This window comes from Phaseolus vulgaris, chromosome 4 (genome assembly GCF_051622355.1).
Source record: "Phaseolus vulgaris cultivar YP4 chromosome 4, ASM5162235v1, whole genome shotgun sequence".
In the NCBI taxonomy this organism is placed as follows: Eukaryota; Viridiplantae; Streptophyta; class Magnoliopsida; order Fabales; family Fabaceae; genus Phaseolus; species Phaseolus vulgaris.
The window spans coordinates 46985636-47010142 of record NC_143501.1 but is presented as its reverse complement, the minus strand read 5'-3'; the positions used below and the strand labels follow the sequence as shown (position 1 = coordinate 47010142).

At 31.6% G+C, this 24507-nt stretch overlaps 5 protein-coding genes across 6 annotated transcripts; 4 read left to right on the top strand and 1 right to left on the bottom strand.

Moving 5' to 3' along the window:
- Positions 1-1808: 1808 nt before the first annotated feature.
- LOC137836529 (methylecgonone reductase) lies at positions 1809-5041 on the top strand. The gene is made up of 5 exons (XM_068645199.2): positions 1809-1913; positions 2060-2381; positions 2990-3233; positions 3595-3774; positions 4710-5041. Exons 2-5 carry the CDS (start codon positions 2065-2067, stop codon positions 4923-4925), a joined length of 957 nt encoding a protein of 318 aa, XP_068501300.1. The 5' UTR covers positions 1809-1913; positions 2060-2064; the 3' UTR covers positions 4926-5041.
- Positions 5042-9192: 4151 nt separating this feature from the next.
- LOC150028135 (methylecgonone reductase-like) lies at positions 9193-10868 on the top strand. 2 transcript variants are annotated; one of them, XM_090301859.1, is made up of 4 exons: positions 9193-9596; positions 9785-10034; positions 10115-10294; positions 10539-10868. In XM_090301859.1, the coding sequence occupies exons 1-4, from the start codon at positions 9280-9282 to the stop codon at positions 10761-10763; spliced, it is 972 nt and encodes a 323-aa protein (XP_090157985.1). In that variant the 5' UTR covers positions 9193-9279; the 3' UTR covers positions 10764-10868. The 2 variants fall into 2 exon arrangements, with proteins under 2 accessions (XP_090157985.1, XP_090157986.1); XM_090301860.1 differs by having other exon boundaries at positions 10528-10868.
- Positions 10869-13619: 2751 nt separating this feature from the next.
- Positions 13620-15363, top strand: LOC137837894 (methylecgonone reductase). Its single transcript, XM_068647062.2, has 4 exons — positions 13620-14056; positions 14245-14494; positions 14584-14763; positions 15001-15363. Exons 1-4 carry the CDS (start codon positions 13740-13742, stop codon positions 15223-15225), a joined length of 972 nt encoding a protein of 323 aa, XP_068503163.1. The 5' UTR covers positions 13620-13739; the 3' UTR covers positions 15226-15363.
- Positions 15364-17645: 2282 nt separating this feature from the next.
- On the top strand, positions 17646-23222 carry LOC137837890 (Tetratricopeptide repeat (TPR)-like superfamily protein). The gene is made up of 2 exons (XM_068647057.2): positions 17646-20388; positions 22622-23222. Exon 1 carries the CDS (start codon positions 17723-17725, stop codon positions 20279-20281), a length of 2559 nt encoding a protein of 852 aa, XP_068503158.1. The 5' UTR covers positions 17646-17722; the 3' UTR covers positions 20282-20388; positions 22622-23222.
- LOC137837891 (uncharacterized protein At1g24485) lies at positions 21218-24306 on the bottom strand. The gene is made up of 7 exons (XM_068647058.2): positions 23629-24306; positions 22607-23079; positions 22219-22351; positions 22029-22097; positions 21864-21935; positions 21696-21764; positions 21218-21544 (listed from the first exon to the last, which is right to left on the bottom strand). Exons 1-7 carry the CDS (start codon positions 24216-24218, stop codon positions 21340-21342), a joined length of 1611 nt encoding a protein of 536 aa, XP_068503159.1. The 5' UTR covers positions 24219-24306; the 3' UTR covers positions 21218-21339.
- Between the last annotated feature and the right edge of the window lie 201 nt (positions 24307-24507).

Here is a 24507-nt window from a genome sequence, read left to right as displayed (position 1 = left end):
AAACATATATACAAAAAATAAGATCAAGGATCAAAATAAGACCTTAAGTCAACTAATAAAAGATTATTTGTTTTATTTTAAAAATATATATTTTTACAAACTATCAATTAAGAGTGTGAGTCTTATAAGACCCTTACATTAAAGTAAAAAATACAAAAATAAATGTTTAAAAAATGATGTAGCACGGTATTACTCACAAAACAAAAATTAAAATTTTATATAATGACTTATGAAATGAAAATGACTCATGAAGATATTCTAAGGAATGACATTCATAAATGTTGATACATTTATTTTGAAAAAAAAAATATTTATTCATCTATAAATAGTATTAATGAATAATTAATATTTGTTTCCGTAAAAAAAATGTAACATTAATATAAACATTAATGTATGTATTACCAACAAAAAAACATTAATTTATAAATGATCATTTCTTCTAATTTAACTCATTATATATAGTATTGAAATAAATGTTATTTACTAATAGTATTGAAATAAATGTTATTTACTAATGTGGGACTGGAATGTGACTCTGCCTTGGTTTGTGTTGCGTTTTCTGTTAGGACAAATGTTATTTGGATGCTTCGTAATCGATAGAATATTTGTCTTAATTACTGTGGACAAATCAGATTTAAGATTACTCATACTTTTTGTGAAAGAAATGCGTGTGCTGATAAGTTGACTAATTTATGATTTATTCATAGAGAATATTTTCATTGGTATAATAAACTTTCATCTAGTCTGTTATTAGAATTTTTTATTAATAGGTATAGTCTACCTATGTATCGTTTTTGTTAACATATGAGTTTTGGTTTAGTTCTCCCATATTTTTGTATTTTTTATTTTTTTTAATAATAGTTTTTTCATGTAATGACAAATGATTGTTGTTACTTAAGGTGTTAGCCTAGCTGAGATGTCAAGTAACATAGTGATATCTAACATGAAATTTTTTTATAAAAAAAAATAAAAATAAATGTTATTTACTACATTTTCCTTTTACATGCATTTCAAAGTTATTTTAAAGAAATTCAGTAATATAATACATTTTATTTATTTATTTATTTTAAAAAAATAGTTATGTAATTTCTTATTTTACTTAATTTTCTTTTTATTTGATATAATAAATACATGCATAAATTATTTTGAAAATGTTATAAAGACCAATGGTATAATAGAGGAAAAAAAATATTTTTCATTGGGCTAGCACTAGAAGAAAACTCTTAAATACAAATCAATTTTAAAAACAAAAAATAATTAGTCATTATATTGACTAAATTAGATAATATTTTTGTGACTAAAAAATTATTTATATCTAAAATAGTTTCTACTATCAATAAAATGTATAAACTAGTTTTTAAATTGATATTTGATTAACTAAAAAAAAAGTTTAGTAACTAATTAAAAACTAAGTTAAAAATTAATTTATAAATTTTATTAATAAACTATTTTAAATATCAATATCTTTTTTATTCTCTAACATAATATATAATTTAATTAATATAATCATTAATTATTTGTTCTCTATCAAATTGATTTCTTTTTAAAGATATTTTTAGTGTTAATAAAAATTAATCAAAGCATTAATAAATATAAATTGTAACATTTTTATACACAATGGAAAGTAATCGTTTCATTGATTTTATATTAGTATATCTTTAAATGCAATACCCCTTATATTCAATGCTACCCATTTATATTAAATCATCATTTAAAACTTTTAGTTTAAATGTTTAAAAATGTGTGTTTAATTAATTAACAATATTAGTTTAACTTAATATTTCTGAAGCATTGTTCTCTGATCTTATCAGTTAGTGTTGGATGAATCAGTGCTGAGATATATCAGTTCAGTCACCCTTTTCTCTTTAAGTTGTTTTCTTAGAGCAGATTAGGTTTAATTCAGTTCTAATAAGGTAACATTGTTTTACAGTTTTAGAGACTGAGTTATAATAAGGTTTTGTATTAGCCAAGAATGATACAAACATGTTTTTCATATGATTTGAGCAATTGAAAACTGTTTTAAACTTCTGAAAGTGTTTTGGTTGATTCCATTTGACAGGAGCAATGGAGGCAAAGGCAATGCCAGAAGTGGTGCTAAACTCAGGGCAGAAGATGCCCATTTTAGGTTTTGGCACAGGAACAGTGCCCTTGCCACCACCCCATGTGCTCATTCCTGCATTCATTGAAGCCATAAAAGTTGGCTACAGGCATTTTGACACTGCAGCTTATTATGGTTCTGAGGAGCCTCTTGGCCAAGCAATAGCACAAGCCCTAGATCAAGGTCTCATTAAAAGCCGCAGTGAGATCTTTGTCACCTCCAAACTCTGGTGCACTGAAGCTCATCCTGGGCTTGTTCTTCCAGCACTCAAGAGTTCATTGCAGTATAATTTTGTTACCCTTTTATTTGATTCTTATTAAGTTTTGCCTTTTGAAGTTGATCTGTTCATTTGATTCATTGTTTGTGTTGGTTGGTTGATTGCACAATTTTTACTATTTCTCAGTCCAAATTAACATTTTAGTTTGATCATCATTGTCAATTTTAATTCATGAGAGAATATATGGTTAATTAGTGATCAAACATCGATTAATGATATATAACTAAAATGTAGATAAGTAGAGAGGGGACAATTTTCACTGAATGAGCCAACTTTTTAGATGGATATTAAACTTGAATCAAATTTGTTCATATGCTTGATTTGTATATATTTCATGTTTGAGATTCACAAGCCTAACATATTCTAAAAATTTACATTTTCAATTTGGATTCGAAAATCATAACAAAATGTTAAAAGAATGTTATTTTGATAACTCCATAGTCAAAAATATCAGTTTACAACATTTTTTCATTTTCTTACATGATTTATATTTCAGTAAAAGATTATTTTTTCATTTACTTTTAACAGTTGTAATCTGCAGTAATTCATGTGATTTATGCAACATTCATCCTCAAATTATAGAAGTTAATTGTTTGAATGTTACATTTTGATAGGAGGTTGGGGCTAGAGTATGTGGATCTTTACCTAATCCATTTTCCAGTGAGGCTGAGACAAGGAGCTAAAGGAATCAAGTATGGCAAAGAAGACATTCTTCCTTTGGACATGAAAGGGACATGGGAAGACATGGAACAATGCTCTAAATTGGGTTTGGCCAAATCCATTGGTGTAAGCAATTTTGGGGTGAAAAAGCTTGCACAGATTGTTCAAAATGCTACTATTACTCCTGCTGTTATCCAGGTACTCTTATGTTACTACCACATCAATCAATTGCATAAATAAAACCTTCACAATTCACATAATTAAGGGTGAAATCTGATTTAATTAAGTTTCTCAACTTTTAGGCCAAAATATTGATCTTGGTCCTTTCATTTGAAATCGCATCCTTCTTCATAAACAGTGTACAATGTTTCGAATTGTTGCCATGATTATGTTTTGAGCAGTAAAATTATATTACAAGCAATGCAACTGATGTTTCCCAAGTCTTACAGATACAACAAAATACTATTTTATTTAACTCTGTTGTATTTAGGGGGAAATATCATCAAAGTTTGTGTATGAAATTGAGATTTTTTGGGTTGTTTGTAAAATGGGTGTGCAGGTGGAGATGAACGCAGCATGGAAACAGGAAAATCTGAGAAAATTCTGCAAAGAGAGAGGAATTCATGTGAGTGCATGGTCCCCTCTGGGAGCCAATGGAGCTGTGTGGGGTTCCCTTGCTGTTATGGACAGTCCTATTCTTAAGGATATTGCATCCACATTAGGCAAGAGTGTGGCACAGGTGAATTAAACATACACCATCAACCATGTTTCATTTTATTCTTTTAAATAAACATAAAACAACTTAAATGCATTGTTTTCCTCATGTATATATATATATATATATATATATATATATATATATATATATACTATTTTCACTTTTTAGTTCATTTTTATGATCTTGCAATGTCCAAATCTTTTAATTTTGACATTTAATAGCCGTTTTTGTTAAAAAAAATGCTTAATTGGTTTTATCCTCTTGGGCATGTGAGATTTTTTTTTTTAAGATTATGTCATATCAAAAGATTAATACACTTAGTAATTATATTTCTTAAAAAGTGGACTTTGTAAGATGAGATTTACACTCACTATGAATTATTTTTTATCTTTAGTTGATAACATTTCTTACCTCGAAAATCTCCAACATTTCTTACTTTGAAACTATTGTACATGTGATTATATATTTACGAATGATCCGATAACAATACAATAGTGGATGACACGATAGACCAACAAATCTTGTTATAATAAAATCTAAACGATTTTGATAATATTAAGAAGTAGATAAAACTTAATTCAACTTTACAAAACTGATTTCTAAAGTGAGATTTATACTCGATCAACATAGGATCTCTAACAATATTTTTTATAAAAACAAAAGAAAATGAAAAAAAATACATGAATTATAAAAGAATCACAACAAAAACTAGAAGCTAAAACAAATATGTTTACAAAGAACTAAAAGGAAGTTTAGGGCAACATAAAACCAACACCTTTTTTATGTCACATTCAATCTTTACACTTGATTATTTGAAAACACATGTGTAATCTACTATGGAAGAAATTGGTATCATAGCCTCATTTTATTTTCAAATAGTTTGACAGAAAACATTGAACTTAGGATTCTAAAGTAATGATGTGATGTGAAACTTAGTGGTTAGTGTGCAATTGCAGGTTGCACTGAGGTGGATAATAGAGGAAGGTGCAACTCCAATAGTGAAGAGCTTCAACAGTGAGAGAATGAAGCAAAATCTTCAGATTTTTGATTGGGAGCTGAGTGAGAGTGATTCAGAGAAGATCAAAGAAATAGCACAGCACAGGGGTTTCAAAGGTGAACGTTTTGTCTCTGAATTTGGCCCTTTCAAAACTCTCGAAGATCTTTGGGAATGACTTCACTTCAATCTCATCAATGCTGTTTCTGCTTTCAAGTGGAAAACACTGTTTCACTTCTTCTAAGAATTTTCCTTTCAAATAAAGAAGGTTTTAAATAAAGTTTCATTCTTATACATTTTCAAGGCAATATTTTTATACTATGAAGCAATGAAAATTTGATAGATATAATTTTTAATATAGTTATTATAAAATGGTATCTGAATGTTAGGGTGGTAATTACTTGAGGAGCCTAAGTCTAAAATTTATTAGCATAAGCAAAATAAAAAACAAATGATACTCACTTTCTTGAGAAGCTCTACAAAGGTCCCACATAGAACCGTGAACTCAGACAAGACTGAATATGATTATTTATGATGAAATTTTTTCCAAAAAGAGCCAACGAAAGTTATTAATTATTTATTAGTATTAGTATTTGTATTATCAAAATTATTATAAATATTTGAAATAAACTATTGTTAGAGGGACTCAAATATAAATTAGAATAAACAAAAGACCATTAACCATTATAATAAACAATTTTTATTATTATATTATGATTATTATTATTTTTATTATGATTATACTTATTAATATTATTAATATTATTGATAAATTATTTATATTATTCATATAATTATTATTAATAATATTATTAATATTATTATCATTATTAATATTATTAATATTATTAATATCTTTAATATATTAATATTATTAATTATTAAAATAATATAAAAGAATATTATAATTAATAATAATATTAAATTTATTTATGAATTTAATTTAAATCCGTAAATAAAATTTATAAATAATAATAAATTTATGTAATGCTAAATTTACCTACCAAATTCAGATTAATAAATAATAATAAAATAATAAAAATTTATCCATAAATTTAAATCTGTGGATAATTATTTTTTCAGTAGTATCAAGTTAGAAAGTCATAATTTAAAAAAAAATACTAACAAAAATCATTACAAGCATCAACAAACTTCAATTTTGAGTATTACACTTTAACATTTTAAATTTTATTTTCTAAAAAAATTAAATTAATATTTTATTTTTTGTCTGTTGAAATTGGACAGAACACCTGAATTTTATTACATACCTAAAAAGAATTCAATTATCTTAACCTAAAAACAATATTTTGTGTGGATGTGTACTTCTTTCATGAAGGACATAATATATTGCAAAGAGAAAAACCAAATACACTTAATTAATTATAACTAATATCAATTTTTAATTTAAAATTAAATAAATAAATAAATTAAAAAAAGTCTTTTTACTTAATCTTTGATAAATGGATTTATTTAATACAAGAATAAGTAGAAATAATTAATTTTTAGTTTGAATATTTTATTTAATAAAAATAATATTTTGTATGAATGTGTACTTCTTTCATTAAGGACATAATATATTGTAAAAGAGAAAATACAAATACAATTAATTAATTATAATTAATCTCAATTATTAATTTAAAATTAAATAAAAATAATAATTATTGATTTTAGAATTGCACGGTTGCTCTTGTTTTTTGTTTTTTATTTTTAGCAATGCAAGGTGAGATTCAAAGAAGATCCTCATTGAACACGAACTTAACAAGTGGTTAAGTAAGTGTGAATGTTCACTTCTAGATGACAAAAGGAAAAAACACAAGTATATGATGATTATAATGAATGAGGCGAAAATTAAAGAATGAATGAAAATGACCAAATGGTAAAGACATAATTAAGAACATAAGAAGGAAAGGTAAATGCCGTAATGAAAGGATGGAAAAGTGATAAGGTGAAGGAAGCTTACGGAGAAATGGAGAGGATGATCATTCCACTTGGAGGGTGGGAATCCCCAAGATAAGTGAAGGAAGAGTTGCCACTTGAGGTGCTTACACACTCAAGATAAAACCCAAAACAATTTAGGAGACAAAACTCATTAATCACTCAAGCAGAGTTTCTTTACTATCTTCAAAATCAAGTGAAAATACATGAGGCAAAACATCCTATTTATAGGAATTGGTGCCTTGGTGGGCAAGATTGGGGAAGGTAGAAATTGATTAAGAGAGGGACGACCTAAGGGTTGACCTAAGTCAAAGCCGCCCCTTAGTTCTAGCTTCTAGAAGCTAGGGCTACCTCTTAACCCTAATGGACTTGACACAAACTCAATTTGATAAATACACCCCTGTTATGCTATATGAACTCTACTCTATTGAAATTAAAAACAAATAAATTAGCTGGTGCTCAACTTCCATGACTTGGACTCTGCTCCTGGTGATCTCTGAGGAATGATGGACTCTGAGACACTGGCTAGTGGTTGGTCCTGACCTAACCCTGGAAGGTTGGGCTTGGTCAAGGGATGCTCTATCTTTCAGGTCTTCATCAATTAGTCAAGTTCCACAGTGCAGGCAATACATAGGGAACATGTGGCTATCTGAAGATGGGCCTTACAAGACCTTGGAAGAACTTTGGGATGGAGACATTAGAATATTTCTCCAAGACTCAAACTGGGTTTTAAGATATAAATAATGAGAATAAATCAGATGTGAGTTCGCTATTATGAACATGTCTTGTACTATCATTATCATTATGGTTTGATCTATCTCCAAATAAGAACCTAGTTGCCCTTAGTAATTATTTCACAGGGGCTCTTGAGTTGAACAAAAGTGACAATTTTATCAGAAGGGTGAGGTTGTAATGCCTCTTCAACTCAAAGGAAATGCAAGTCTCGATGATTTCCTCTTATCACTTGCCTTTCCATCCTTTCCACCAAAAAGTAACAAGCAATGTTGTTATCACCACCACTCACTACCACTATACTGCACTAGCATTCTCTGCAAGTGTTTATGCATTTTGCTCAGTGTTTATTTCATGTTCATGGATTTTTCTTAGTTACTTGGCCTTTTGGAAAAGAAAATTAACGCACAATATTTCTACAAACATTGTCCTTCTGCTAAATACATATATGCATTGCGGAAAGCAAAGTATATCCCCATAAGTATATTTGATAAATCAGCAGACTTTATTCAGTAATTAACCAACCAATCCCCTTCTGAAGAAACATGTATTCTCAATCATGCTTTAGTCATTAGAGGACAAATGAAACTGTGAATGAAACCATATTAAAGATCCCAAATTAACTAAAAATTACAACATTTTCATAGTATATAACTGGGTGTAAACTTAACCTTATAAACCAGTTTTATGAGGTTAAGTAAGAATTAAAATCCACTTTTTAATATATCTCTTATGCCAAAAGCAATAATTAGCAAGATTGCATGCTTAAATTGGCCAATCAAATGTAAATTAGTAAGTGTCCACAAGATTAGCTTGCACTTTAGTAGCAAAAAATTAATTTCTTTTCCTAAACTTAATTGTGTATACTTTGTTGAGACACTAGACTCTCTAGTCACCTCTAAACAGTGTCATCTTATTGCTGATAAAAAAAAAACTCTAAACAGACTAAAACTCTCACTAGACAATCTTATGAATATGAGTAATCTAAGATTTTGACAATAACAAACATTATAGTATATATATGTTTCTAAAATCAAATGTTGATGAAAAGTAGAGTATTTAGTATTTTGAGTTATGAGCATGTTATTATCTAATGTGAGATCTCAAAGTTTCATTAGGATAAACTTTAAACGGCTCTGATATCATATTAAAAATTAGACTTTAAGTTTAACTCACCTTTAAAAAATTGACTTATAGAGATTTACACTCACTTATATATTATAAAATAATTTTATATCTAATCGACACGGATCTTTACCCATGCTAAACAAAAGTCTATAAACTCTATTAAATCTCCTTTCTAGAGTCAATTGTTCCAATATAGTTAATTTTTTAACTTATAAAAAAGCTAGCAAGTTAATTTTTTTTTGTTCATCACATTTTAGTTCCTAAAGACTACTGCTTTAATTTAATTACAATTAAAAACTAATACGCGACATTAAATTCAGGGACTAATAACTTCAACTAGTGAACTAGTTATTTCCTCTGTCTCCAACATACTTCCACTTATTACAGTTCATGATAATTAACCCATTTCACTTCATATTACTTAAGGTATTTATCATAGTGCCTGAGTTACTTAGTGAAATTAAAGGTTTGAATTCAGACTATCAAGAAACAACAAAAACAATAAATGAGGTTGCGTACAAGCAATAAACCAAAGATGCTAGGGAAAAAATCAGTTAATTTATGTGGACCGGTTCATGCTTTCTATAAAAAAAAGCAGTGATGTTTTCATGTGTTTGTATATATGTGGACCGATTCATCCAAAGAGGATATTTCTAGTTTTCTTCAATGGACTTAGAATTAACACTTTCTTATGTTGTATAACAACATTTCTACACACATCAAACCCAACAGAAAATATGGAAGCAAAAAGAATCCCAGAAGTGATACTAAACTCAGGGAAAAAGATGCCAGTGATAGGCCTTGGAACTGCATCAATTCCTCCTCCACCAGATGAAACTCTCACCTCCATACTTATTGATGCCTTTGAGATTGGATACAGACACTTTGATACTGCTGCTCTTTATGGAAGTGAAGAGCCTCTAGGCAAAGCTGTGGAAAAGGCTTTGGAGCTAGGCCTTGTGAAGAGCAGAGATGAAGTATTCATCACTTCAAAACTATGGTCATCTGATGCTCACCCTGATCTTGTTCTTCCAGCTCTCAAGACCTCACTGCAGTAAGTACAAGGAGCTTTAACCACTCATTTGGTTCCAATATTTTAAAAACTTCACTTTTTAGCTTCTATATCTGAAAACTATTGTTTCAATTGTTACAAATATACCTTTGGAAAGTTTATATGATCATCCTCTTATACAGTTTGTTTCTTTTGTTGCATGTTATGTAAATTTCCATGAATCTGCTTAGGAAGTTGGGATTGGAGTATGTAGATCTCTATTTGGTTCATTGGCCAGTGAGGCTTAAATTTGAAGCCAAAGGGCCAGCTGATATATTGAAGGAAAATGTGATGCCCTCCTTTGACATGAAAGGAATATGGGAAGCTATGGAAGAGTGTTGCAGATTAGGCTTGGCAAAGTCTGTCGGTGTGAGCAACTTCGGCATCAAAAAGCTCAACCAGCTCTTGGAAAATGCAACCATCCCTCCTGCTGTGAATCAGGTATGAAGGTTTAGCAACTACATGTGGATTGTTGATATTCAAAACTTGTTGATATTGGTGATTCCTTCCATTGGTTTTAGGTGGAAATGAGTCCCTCATGGCAGCAGGGCAAACTCAGAGAATTTTGCAAACAGAAAGGAATTCATGTGAGTGCATGGTCACCACTTGAATCTTACAGAAGTTTTTTTGGTACAAATGCAGTTATGGACAGCCCAATCCTTAAGGAAATCGCTTGTGCAAGACAGAAGACCATTGCTCAGGTTCTCTTACTATCTCAGACTTGAACTTTCCAGTTATAATATGTTGTCAACATCTTATTATCTATGATATCTTATTGTTTTTTCTGATTAAATATCATTTAACATTTTGAGTTTTCATAGTACTAGAATAAGTATGTGTGAGTGTATGTTTATGGTGTAGTATGAATTCTCCAGTCATAAGATATATATATCTATGATGGTTGAAAATGGGAAATAAAAAGTGTATTGAGAAGGTGCAATGCAGGTTGCACTGAGATGGATATACGAGGAAGGGGGAATTGCTGTTGTGAGAAGCTTCAACAAGGAGAGAATGAAAGAGAACCTTGAGATATTTGAGTGGGAACTGAAGCAGGAGGAATCACAGAAATTCAGGAACATTCCACAGCTTAGGATGTTTTCTGGAATAAACTTTGTATCAGAAAATGGACCTTACAAGACCTTGGAAGAGCTTTGGGATGGAGACCCTTGAAATCAAATCATGTGTAATAATTTCCATGTCTCTACCAATTTAGGTATGCAATTCATGGCATGGATTCATCAATAAAATATCATTAAAAAAATTATTAAATAAAAATTAATTTTAAAAAAAATTACTATATTAATTAAATTAGATATGATATATAAAATAATTTAGGTTTAATTACCTTTTCCGTCCCTATATTTATAGTCAATAGTCAATTTGGTACAGTGGTTTTTAAAAAATTCAATTTGGTCCCTAAGTTTTTTAAAATGTATTCAAAATGGTCATTTCTGTTAAATATCACCAAACGACGTTAAGTGGTGCTTATGTGGCAGACACGTGTAAGTTACGTGGATGGTGCTTACATTACTTTAGTGAATACTGAATTAGGATTTAGGTTATTCAAATTGGGGATTTTGAATTTCTAATTTAGGGTTTGTAATACGATGATTGCTCCCCTGGTTGGATTCTATGGTGCGCTTCATGTTTCGATTCCATTCGGAGGTGTGCTCCCCTCATTCGCAGTCGTTGCCCCTTCACCACCTATGGACCGCTCCAAATCGACCATGGGAACACAGCTCATCATCGTAACTCACGATCGCACCACAGAATCGAATGAGGGGAGCACACCTCCGAATGGAATCGAAGCAGGGAAGCGTACCACAAAATCCAACCAGGGGAGCAATTCTCGTATTAGAAACCCTAAATCAGAATTTCGAAATCCCCAATTTGAATAACCTAAACCCTAATTCAGAATTCACCAAAGTAATGTAAGCACAATCCACGTAACTTACACGTGTCTGCCACATAAGCACCACTTAACGTCGTTTGGTGATATTTAACAGAAATGACCATTTTGAATACATTTTAAAAAACTTAGGGACCAAATTGAATTTTTTAAAAACCACTGTACCAAATTGACTATTGACTATAAATATAGGGACCAAAAAGATAATTAAACCAATAATTTATATTATTAATACAACTTTTAAATTAATTTTTAAATTGATATCTAATAATTATTATTTTTATTTAATAATTTTCTTAAAATAAATTGTTATTAATAAATTATAAATGTATATCATCTTCAACCAACTCAAATCTTTTTAACTCACCCATTTAAATTCATTTTGACACCTCACATTAATGAAATATGTATTCATCGTCACAGTGTTCTTTATTCAATCATTCAACTAAACAAGTTGCTTAATAATAATGATGCTTGAACTTTTGACCAACATTATTCTTTCACAATATTTCTACAAACATTGTCCTTCTGCTACTAAATACATATATGCATTGCAGAAAGCAAAGAATATCCCCATAAATATATTTTATAAATCAACATGTATTCTCAATCATGCTTTGGGCATTAGAGGACAAATGAAACTGTGAATGATACAATGTTAGAGATTATAAATTGACTAAAAATTAGAGTATTTATATAAGGAGATACAAACCTTATAAGCTAACTTTATAAGATTGAAGACGTTATAATTGTGAATTGTTCGAAACTTGACCCAACAAAAGAACATGGAAGCAAAGTCCAATAGTTAATACAAACTTGAGAGGGAAAAGATGCTCTTGGTAGGCCTGCAATCTTCAACATAACCTTATCATCAATTTCTTCATCCAGTTGGTTAGATGTTGAGGTTTATTTAAAATTTAGTAAAGGTTATTATCAATTGTTACAAGAAAATCCTCGTAACTTGATTTGATTGGAGAACAAAGATAAAAAAAAAGACTTTATCCATGTATTTGTCCTTAGTGATTCAAGCATGTTTTAGTGTACTATATCAAGATGACGCTGTTGTCTTAAGAGTCTAAGTCAGTCTGCTTGGGGACTATGCAGATACCAAAACGATGGCTATACATGCACGAAAGACAAGTTGTTACGGTGAGAAGCTTCAAGAGAGGATGGCAATAATTAGCAAGATTGCATGCTTAAATTGGTCAATCAAATGTAAATTAGTAAGTGTCCACAAGATTAACTTGCAGTTTAGTAGCAAAAAATTAATTTCTTTCCCTAAACTTAATTGTGTATACTTTGTTGAGACACTATACGTAGTAATCTCTAAACAGTCTAAAACTCTCATTAGACAATCTTATGAATATGAGTAATCTAAGAGATTTTGACAATAACAAACATTATAATATTTATATGTTTCTAAAATCAGAGGTTGATGATGCAAAAGTAGAGTGTTTAGTATTTTGATTTATGAGCATGTTCTTATCTAATGTGGGATCTCAAAATCTCATTAGGATAAGCTCTATACGACTCTGATACCATATTAAGAAGTATGACTCAGAGATTTACACTCACTTATATATTATAAAATCTTCTTATATCTAGTCGACAACGATCTTTAACCTTGCTAAAAAAAAGTCAATAAATCCTATTAAATCTCCTTTCTAGAGTCAATTGTTTCAATATAGTTAAGTTTTGAACTTATAAAAACGCTAGCAAGTTAACTCTTTTTTTGCTTGATCACATTTTAGTTCTTAAAGACTACTGCTTTAATTTAATTACAATTCAACTAGTGAACTAGTTATTTCCTCTGTCTCCAACATACTTGCACTTATTACAATTCATGCGTGACAGCTGTGGAAAAGAATAGCAGGATAAGCAAATGCATGCAAACAAGTACATAATTAACCCAATTCACTTCATATCACTTAAGGTAATTTATCATAGTGCGTGTGTTATTTAGTGAATTAAAGGTTTGGATTCAGACTATCAAGAAACAACAAAAACAATAAATGAGGTTGCGTACAAGCAATAAATGCTAGGGAAAAAACCAGTTAATTTATGAGGACCAGATCATGCTTTCTATAAAAAAAAGCAGTGATGTTTTCATGTGTTTGTATATATGTGGACCGGTTCATCCAAAGAGATTATTTCTAGTTTTCTTCAATGGACTTAGAATTAACACTTTCTTATGTTCTATAACAACATTTCAACACACATCAAACCCAACAGAAAATATGGAAGCAAAAAGAATCCCAGAAGTGATACTAAACTCAGGGAAAAAGATGCCAGTGATAGGCCTTGGAACTGCATCAGTTCCTCCTCCACCACATGAAACTCTCACCTCCATACTTATTGATGCCTTTGAGATTGGATACAGACACTTTGATACTGCTTCTCTTTATGGAAGTGAGGAGCCTCTAGGCAAAGCTGTGGAAAAGGCTTTGGAACTAGGCCTTGTGAAGAGCAGAGATGAAGTATTCATCACTTCAAAACTATGGTCATCTGATGCTCACCCTGACCTTGTTCTTCCAGCTCTCAAGACCTCACTGCAGTAAGTACAAGGAGCTTTAACCACTCATTTGGTTCCAATATTTTAAAAACTTCACTTTTTAGCTTCTATATCTGAAAACTATTGTTTCAATTGTTACAAATATACCTTTTGAAAGCTTATATGATCATCCTCTTATACAGTTTGTTTCTATTGTTGCATGTTGTGTAAATTTCCATGAATCTGCTTAGGAAGTTGGGGTTGGAGTATGTAGATCTCTATTTGGTTCATTGGCCAGTGAGGCTGAAATATGAAGCCAAAGGGACATCTGATATATTGAAGGAAAATGTGATGCCCTCCTTTGACATGAAAGGAATATGGGAAGCTATGGAAGAGTGTTGCAGATTAGGCTTGGCAAAGTCTGTCGGTGTGAGCAACTTCGGCATCAAAAAGCTCAACCAGCTCTTGGAAAATGCAACCATCCCTCCTGCTGTGAATCAGGTATGAAGGTTTAGCAACTACATGTGGATTAATGTTCAAACAGTGATGAAAAAGTTGTTGATTTTGGTGATTCCTTCCATTGGTTTTAGGTGGAAATGAGTCCCTCATGGCAGCAGGGTAAACTCAGAGAATTTTGCAAACAGAAAGGAATTCATGTGAGTGCATGGTCACCACTGGGATCTTACAGAAGTTCTTTTGGTACAAATGCAGTTATGGACAGCCCAATCCTTAAGGAAATCGCTTGTGCAAGACAGAAGACCATTGCTCAGGTTCTCTTACTATCTCAGACTTCAACTCTCACCACCCACATTACAATGATACATTAAAAGATGCTGGTTTGCAACTATGATTTGATTCAGTACAATTTTAGAATTAATCAATTTCAACTAAAATTTATTTGTCTTTCCAGTTATAATCTGTTTGTTACATGGTTGTGAACATCTTATCATCTATTATCTATGATATATATATCTATGATGGTTAAAAATGGATGAATGGCAATGCAGGTTGCACTGAGATGGATATACGAGGAAGGGGGAATTGCTATTGTGAGAAGCTTCAACAAGGAGAGAATGAAAGAGAACCTTGAGATATTTGAGTGGGAACTGAAGCAGGAGGAATCACAGAAATTCAGGGACATTCCACAGCTTAGGATGTTTTCTGGAATAAACTTTGTATCAGAAAATGGACCCTACAAAACCTTGGAAGAGCTTTGGGATGGAGACCCTTGAAATCAAATCATGTGTAATAATTTCCATGTCTCTACCAATTTAGGTATGCAACTCATGGCATGGATTCATCAATGTTGCCAATCAATTTACTTTAGGATCTGTGTGATGATTAATAATGATGCTTCAACTTTTCACCAACATTATTCTTTCACAAAACGTTGCTGTACAAGTTATTGTAATCTTCGGTAACTCTAAAATAATTATTTTTTAATTGGATATGCCCAACAACTAATCAGATATGTATATTGTTTCTTTATGTTTAAATGTGTATATTATTCCTATAATTATGATTCATGATAATTTCGAAAATACAATTTTTTTATTTTATGAAATGAAGAAGAATAAAGAAATTTAATTAACATTAGTATTTTTAATTAGTGTGAAATTAGATTTGAATTAACAAAGTTATAAATTACTTTTAAAAAAATACGTTGTGTATTAATGACATAAAATTTCAAAAATAACATAAAATAATAAATGTTCCTATAATGTATCTATTTTATAATTTTTATTTTTACAAAAAAGATCGATGGTTTTATCCTATAATATAAAATTTTATTATTTTCGCTTCTTAATCAAGTCCAACAGGAAAATTTTAAATTACAAAAAAGTAGGAGTTAAAACGATAAATTGGATATGTTAGAAGCACGACTAAGATATTCAAACCTTAATTTAATTATCTGAGTTTTAGTACATATTGAAACAAGACACAACAACATTTAATTACTTCATTTACTTTCACTCAAGATTATACATAAATTTATTCATTAATAATATATAACCAATCTTTTTATAAAAAACCATATCTAATAAACTAAACTAGAATGAATATTTAAGTGATAATATGAAACGAAAAAAAGAAAAAAAACATTAGTCGGAGAGTAGATCAGTTTATCTAATAGTGTAATATAATCACTACAAGAAAATTATTAAATAAAAATTAATTTTAGAGATAAAAAATAATTAGTTATTATATTGATTAAATTAGATATTATTTTACAGATTAAAAAAATTATTAGTTTTAAAATTAGTTTCATAAATAGTTTCTAAATTGGTATTTAATTAATTAGTTACTTTTTAATAATCTTTTTCTATGTGATGGCAGATGATTGTTATTGATGGAGATGTGAACCTAGTTGAGATGTCAAGTTGCATAATTATGTCTAACATGAAAGCTTTTAAAAAAAATAATTGGTTGTTAAAACTTTGGTAGCTAATTAGATATCAATTTAGAAACTATTTATCAATAATAGAAACTAATTTAGAAACTAATAATTATTTTAGTATCTAATTTAGTTAATATAAAAACTAATTATTTTTAATTTTTAAAATTGGTTTCTATTTAACTATTTTCTAGTAGTGAATTATAAATACTCAGAGAACAAAATTTTATTATTTAAAAAATCAATAAACAAATTTTACAAGTTAGATTTATTTTAATAAGACTCTTATAATATTTTAAGAAGTATAGTTCCTATTCTTTTAATGATTCAGATTTTTAAAATTGAAACATAAAAAATAATATATAATATAATCTTACATAGTTTTATTAGTAGAGGTGAACGTTAATGTAAGTTTATATACTTTCCCTTTTAATTCATTGAAGTGGGATAAAAACTGTGACGAAATTCCTGAATTTCAAAATGAATAATACCTCAAATGTTCTAGTAGTGTTATTTCAATAGACTTAAGGTCTGACAAATCCTTTTTTTTTTACGTTTAATATAGTCTTACATCATTTAGGAATCAAGATCAAGATGAGTTTATATACATCTTTTTTCATTAATCCGTAAAATGATTTTATAAACAAAATCATAACGAAGTTTTTAACTCTAAAACAAACTATATCTTAAAATATTATCTCAATGTGAAAGATATATATTTAGTCCAAAGGTTTAGTTTGATTTATTTAAATTAACTATTTTGTTAGTTCATTTTATTAACACCTCCAATAACAAAATAAGGTGGAGGCTCTAGATCAGGTTGAACATATAGTATCAAAAATATATATATATATATATAATATAATTTATTTTTTAATTTCTAAAATACTTGTTTAAAAATAATTTATAACAAATAGTTAGTTTTAAACATATAATTTATATTTTGAACTTGTGATAAATAACTTATTTGGAATACAGTGCTATTTTTAATTATTGATGTTTTTAAATATTAAAAAATCAAGTTATAAGTAAAGATGAAAAAACATATTATAAAAGATAACACATCAAGAAAAACTCCTATGAATGTTTATTGAAAGAAAAATAGAAAACTTTTGTTGACTAATGATGCTTAAAAACACTCTAATTGAACATAATTAGTTTAATTTATATGTATAGAGAGAACAAGATTTGTTGTGGATTAGAGTAAATAAGAGAAGTGTTTGTTCTTAAAATTGATTTTGAATAAGTGCTTTTGGGAAGAGTAGATTTGGATGATATTTTTCGGTTACACGCACCACACAACACAACAGAACGCATGAAGAGATGAAAGCAAAATGAAGAAGTGCTTCCAGCAGCAGCGGTTACAACCGCTACCCTCATGTCAGATTCTTGCTTTCTCTGGAACCCTTCAGTTCCAACTTAGCTTCTCCTGTTTCAAAGCCAAGAAGCGCGTTTGGGTCCCCGAGGCAAAGCTCAATTACAAGCCTCAGCTTCGGGTTTCGAAGCGAGCGCCGAAGCAAAGTCGAGACCACCCGAAACTCTTCTCACCCGATGCTGACGTGGAATTCTCTTCCGAACTGAGCACGGCGCAGTGCAACGCGATTCTGAAGCGGCTGGAAGAGAGCGCGGAGGACGACGCCGAAACGCTGTCGTTTTTCGAGAAGATGAGGGAAGGCGGGAAGCTGGAACGCAACGCCGGCGCTTACAATGTGATACTCCGCGTGGTGAGCAGAAGAGGAGATTGGGAAGGCGCGGAGAAGCTGATTTCTGAAATGAAGGCGAGTTTCGGTTCCGAATTGAGCTTCAACGTCTTCAACACTCTTATATACGCCTGCTGCAAACGGAATCTGGTGAAATTGGGGACGAAGTGGTTCCGAATGATGTTGGATTATGGCGTGGCGCCCAATGTGGCGACCGTTGGGATGCTCATGGGCCTTTATCGGAAGGGATGGAACCTGGAGGAGGCGGAATTTGCGTTTTCCCAAATGAGAGGGTTTGGAATTGTATGTGAATCTGCGTATTCTTCGATGATAACAATTTACACGCGTTTGAGGTTGTATGAGAAGGCCCTATGCGTGATCGAGTTTATGAGAAGGGACGAGGTGGTGCCGAATTTGGAGAATTGGTTGGTGATGTTGAATGCTTATAGCCAGCAAGGAAAATTGGAGGATGCTGAGAGAGTGTTGGAGGCAATGCAAGAAGCAGGGTTTTGTGCTAATATTATTGCTTACAACACTATGATAACTGGTTATGGGAAGGCTGGTAAAATGGATTCTGCACAGAGATTGTTTATGAGGATTCGACAGAGTTCACAGTTGGATCCGGATGAAACTACTTACCGATCCATGATTGAGGGTTGGGGTAGAGCTGATAACTATGTGTATGCCACGAGATATTATAAGGAGCTCAAACAGTTGCGGTTCAAGCCCAATTCCTCCAACTTGTTTACATTGATTAAGCTGGAGGCTAAATATGGAGATGATGAAGCTGTCTTTGAGATTCTTGATGATATGGTGGAGTGTGGATGCCACTGTTCTTCTATAATTGGTACTCTGCTGCAGGTGTACGAGAGTGCTGGAAAGGTTCATAAGGTGCCACATCTGCTCAAAGGTGTGTTTTATCAGCACGTGCTGGTCAACCAGAGTTCTTGTTCCACTCTGGTCATGGCTTATGTGAAGCATCGGCTGGTGGATGATGCCTTGAAAGTGTTGAATGACAAAGAGTGGCGAGATTCTAGATATGAGGATAACCTCTATCATCTTTTGATTTGCTCGGGCAAAGAGGCAGGTTTTCTGGAGGATGCTGTGAAGATATACACCCAAATGCCCAAATGTGATGACATCCCAAACATGCACATCGCCTGCACCATGATTGACATTTACAGTGTCATGGGCCTCTTCAAGGATGCCGAAGAGTTGTATCTGAAGTTGAAGTCTTCGGGAGTTGCCTTGGATATGATTGCTTTCAGTATTGTTGTAAGGATGTATGTCAAAGCTGGATCTTTGAAAGATGCTTGCGTGGTGTTGGAAGCTCTTCACGAGCGATCAGATATTGTTCCAGACAAGTTTTTGTTGTGTGACATGCTGCGTATTTATCAAAGATGTAACATGGTGGATAAATTGACTGATTTATACTACAAAATCTCGAAAAATCGAGAGGATTTCGACCAGGAACTATATAATTGTGTCATAAACTGCTGTGCTCAGGCTCTCCCAGTGGATGAGCTTTCTAGGCTTTTTGATGAGATGATACAGCGTGAATTTGTGCCTAGCACAATTACCTTTAATGTCATGCTTGATGTCTTCGGGAAAGCCAAGCTTTTCAAGAAGGTTCGGAGGCTGTACAACATGGCTAAGAAAGAAGGCCTGGTTGATGTGATCACTTACAATACAATCGTAGCTGCATATGGCAAAAATAAAGACTTCGACAACATGTCATTGACAGTCCAGAAAATGGAATTTGATGGATTTTCAGTTTCCCTTGAAGCATACAATTCAATGCTTGATGCTTATGGGAAAAATGGTCAAATGGAGACATTTAGATCTGTACTGCAAAGGATGAAGGACTCAAATTGTGCCTCTGACCACTACACATACAACACTATGATCAATATCTATGGAGAACAAGGATGGATTAATGAAGTTGCTACCGTGCTTACAGAATTGAAAGAATGTGGACTCAGACCTGATTTGTGCAGCTATAACACATTGATCAAGGCATATGGGATTGCAGGAATGGTTGAAGAGGCAGTAGGTTTGATCAAGGAAATGAGAAAAAACGGAATAGAACCCGACAAGACAACCTACACTAATCTTATCACTGCACTGCGACGAAATGATAATTTTTTAGAAGCAGTTAAATGGTCATTGTGGATGAAGCAGATGGAATTATGAATTTCACAAACTATGGCGTTCCTATAAGTGGTTCTGGACCTTCTAACCCTCGTTCTATGAAGAATAGTTTTACCTTAAAAGTCATACATCAGTACAGTCTTCCCTTGGTAAGATTTTTCTGTATATCTTGTAGCAAAAATAAAACAAACAAACAGAATATGTACTTTGCTGTATGAAGTTTTGCTAATTTGTGTATCAGTAATCTCGTAATAAAATTATCAATAATATTTTGAATACACTTGTAAATTATTAAAAATGGATAGAAATGTATTTAAAATATTTCTCATGAACATCACATCTAGTTCTAATAAATGATTGTACTCAACAGTTCAAGATTGAAGTTCTTGACCTCTATCTCTATCATTTATTTTTGTAATTGCAATAAGGTGTTGAATGAAAAAAGAAAAAACATTTTTTAACGATTTCAAATTAAATTTATATTATATGACTAACATAAAATGTATTATATTATTTAATTGTTTATTTAATGTATTGCTAATGTAAAAAAAAAATTATACTATCAACTAATTATAAATTACGATAACTATGACTACGGAAGTTTATGATAGATGCATATTGTGTCAAGACTTTTAATTTTTAAACTCTGGATCCTACTCATTGACCCACTCATGATTTAATTTTAACCAAATGAAGCAGTTGCAGAAACCAAGAAGCAAGGCTGATGAAATTGAAATTACACTTGGATCCATTCAACATGTAAACACAGTTCTCGAAATTGAGATGTCTGAAAGAAACTAAAAATAGGAAACATTTTTTAAAGCAACATTTCAGTGCTACTTGTAACATGAAAAATAAGTTTAGGAATTTCTTTTACTGATGAAAACACCATAGAAAAGGAGAAGGATAATTATTCTGACACTACTCTTAATTCTGCAATTAAAAGAGGTAAAATTAACAATCCTGTTTCTTCATTCATAACGACAAAAGGATACAATATATTCATAACAAATGAAGTACACTCAAACAAATTTCTAATAAACACTGATTTAGAACTTGTCTAAAACAGATATTAATACCAACAATGGATGGGAATGGGTCTAAAAGTGCACAGCACTATAAACTAGTAACAGCAGAGTTTGCATAGCTACTATGAATGCTATGTTCAGATTGTTAATAATCTTCTCACTTCCACCTCCCAAAGGTTCATCGCCTGAAACAAACTGAAGTGGTGATTTTGGAAGCTTCTTTGGAGAATCACTTAGAGGTTGACACTTCATTCCCGAGAGGCAATTATTTGTTGTACTGAAATTAGAAAATGGAAGTCAGAAAAAGCACACTACTATATATGAAAAGGAGAAAAAGTTGTTTGAAAAGATGGGTTTGAAAAACCCTGAAGAAGTTAAATCCTAATGTAGCTTCTCACTATCAGAAAAGCATAAAAAAATTAACTTACACAAGTTCAATGTTTTTATTCTTTAGAGATGTGGGTATGGAACCATTGAACCTGTTGTTAGACAAATTCCTGCACAAAGAATTGGAAAAATTTAGTTTTCAATGTAGAGTTCAAAACACCTGATGCATTTGTTGGAACATGGTGTGTATGTATAAGAATGAAACTTACAATGTTTTGAGATTAGGCAGAAGACCAAGGAAATCAGGAATGGGGCCTTCTATGGTATTGTTTTGCAAATGACTGCAATTCAGAGAAGTTTAATTGATAAATAGAAAGCCAAGGTTTGATTGTAAAAGATGCAACAACAAAAATTGTGGATTTTATGTTTCTCACATGATTTCAAGTGCATTCATGGAACTGAAATCCGGAAGTGTGCCTCGCAGATTATAACCATTAAGATACCTATGTTTTACCATCATATAAATAAAAAAAGAGTTAGCAGTTATTTTGTGTATAATTTCTAAACATTGTTCTGATAAAAAAAAATTCTAAACATTGTCTGAAAGAAGAGATATGAACTTACAATGCAATTACTCTAGGCTTGACTTCACTGTTGCATTGTATCCAATCCCAGTTATATGGATTTGGTAGACAAGGGTCACCACTCCACTCCACAAGCACTTCAAATGCCAACTGCAGTTGTAGCAAACCTTGCACTAAATTCACAAAAGAAAGTGACATTTTTTTATTATGAGGAGACTAAGAATGAGAACAGTAAATTTGGATCAAACAACCATGTATATAGATTGTCAAATAGTGGTCACAATCATTTTATAAAGTCATGAGCATTTTTTAATCTTAACCACTTGGTTTGTATCAATAATTCTCATTTCTCAAAGATAAAGAGTTATCAAATTATGTGCTCCCTGTAGAGATATATACATATTTTGATAACAACATAACACACTTACCATCTCTGCTATCAGTTCCTGCAGTTAATGTATCACTTAAGGTATAAACTTCAAGAGCATTGAGTACAGGAGGAAGGGTGGAAGTGGCTGAAGCCTGCAGAACAAATGAAGTGTTTGCTGAAGCTGTCACGTTGGTGATGTACACTTCTTTCACACTTCCAAAAGGAGGAACTATTGGACTTAAAAAGGGTTTGTTGTCTACGTACATTTGAATGGATCTTTTGCCTGCTGCACTTTCATTCACTTCTGAGAAGTAAGCAGTGATGTAAATAGGAAGCTCCTCTGTGGGCAGCCTATTGATGAACTGCATGTTCTGTGTAGTGCTTGAGGAAATAACTGCATTTCCAAGTGCAGCTTGTGGTGGATGATCTTCTGCTGTACTAGTGTCAATACCTGATGCCTCACTTTTCACTTCAGAAAGACCTATACCAAATGATGGCGTCCATATTCGATCAAAAACATCATCTGGGTACCTACCATATTCCAGTTGATGCAACAATAACAATATCAAACACCAAATTTGATGGCAAACATTTTTCTTTTGGAAAGTGTATTATACAATAAAATAAAATGAAGTGCTGCTTCCAAATGCCATTCAATCTAATTCACCAATAATGTGAAGAGCTTTTACAGTCTATTCAGCCACAAATATCATACTAAATTGGTTAGTTTTTGTAAATAATAATTACAACTCTTAACTAACATTACATTGGTCTAGGTCTACAATTTAAAAGTCTTTATATGAAAATTAAACTCTGTTTAAAATTATATAGAAATTTTGGGAGGTAGTTTAGCTATGAAGAAAAAACTTCTTACTCAACAGTTAAACTTTAGCATTCATGGACGTTGTTCAAGGGAAGAGTGTTTCAAAACTTGCTATAGTTGGAATAAGGGAATCCTTCTATATACTATATAGAGTGAGGAAATTCAAACTTTTTGTTCAAATACCATAAGTTCATAACATATACTTCTACTTATCATAGTTCATAAATCTACTACTGAGTGAGGGTAATTGCTAATACCTTATAGTTTGATTTCCACCAAAAGCATATCTCCATTGCAAAATCAATGCATGATTGGGATCAACATGACTGTACATTGTGGGGTCCAAGCTACGTACTTCAAGGGATGATATGAAGGGAATCTGGTTAGGCTTTGTTTGAGCAACACATATGCTGGTGAAGTTTCCCTTTGTAATATATATTGCTTCATAATCTACATAATAGTAACTTGAGCTGTTGACTGTGGCCCAGTAGTTGCCATCAAACTGAAGATCAAACACTGGTGGAGAGAATTTTTTGTCATAATTGCCATAGTAAAAGCTTGCTCGGGTAAGAATTTTTTCTCCTTTCCCAACTCTGATGGAATAGCAACTCTTTTTTCTATTTGGGAATGCCCTCAGAGTGCTCAATGGATTAGAACCTAGATAGACATCATGAGACTCTCCATGTTGAATGTAGTCACCATCTCCAACCCATCTTATGTTGTTTTCATCAGTGGAAGATTGTGAGGATCCACAATCAATGCTTACAAACACTGTGAGACAAGGTTTTGAGAAGAATAGCACCCAAAGTGCTACTCCTAGAACAAAACTTATTGGAGGAACTGTCATGGATGGTTGAGAAGAGGTTTATGAAAAGGATAAGATGGTAAGTGGTGGAGTTGTGTGTTCAGCCAGGCATGCTGTGATTATATATAATGATGCCATCATAGCTTTATTAGTGATATGCATGCATGTAGTGAACTGCCAGCAAAGTTTGAGAAGATAATTATTGGATATTCAACTGTTGGTTAAGGTATTTTGTTGATGTTTGTTGTCTTCTGATTTGACTTAGGATTTATATATCATAGATTGACAGTTATGTAGTGCACAGCTTCAAAGTGATAATGGTGCAAGCAAA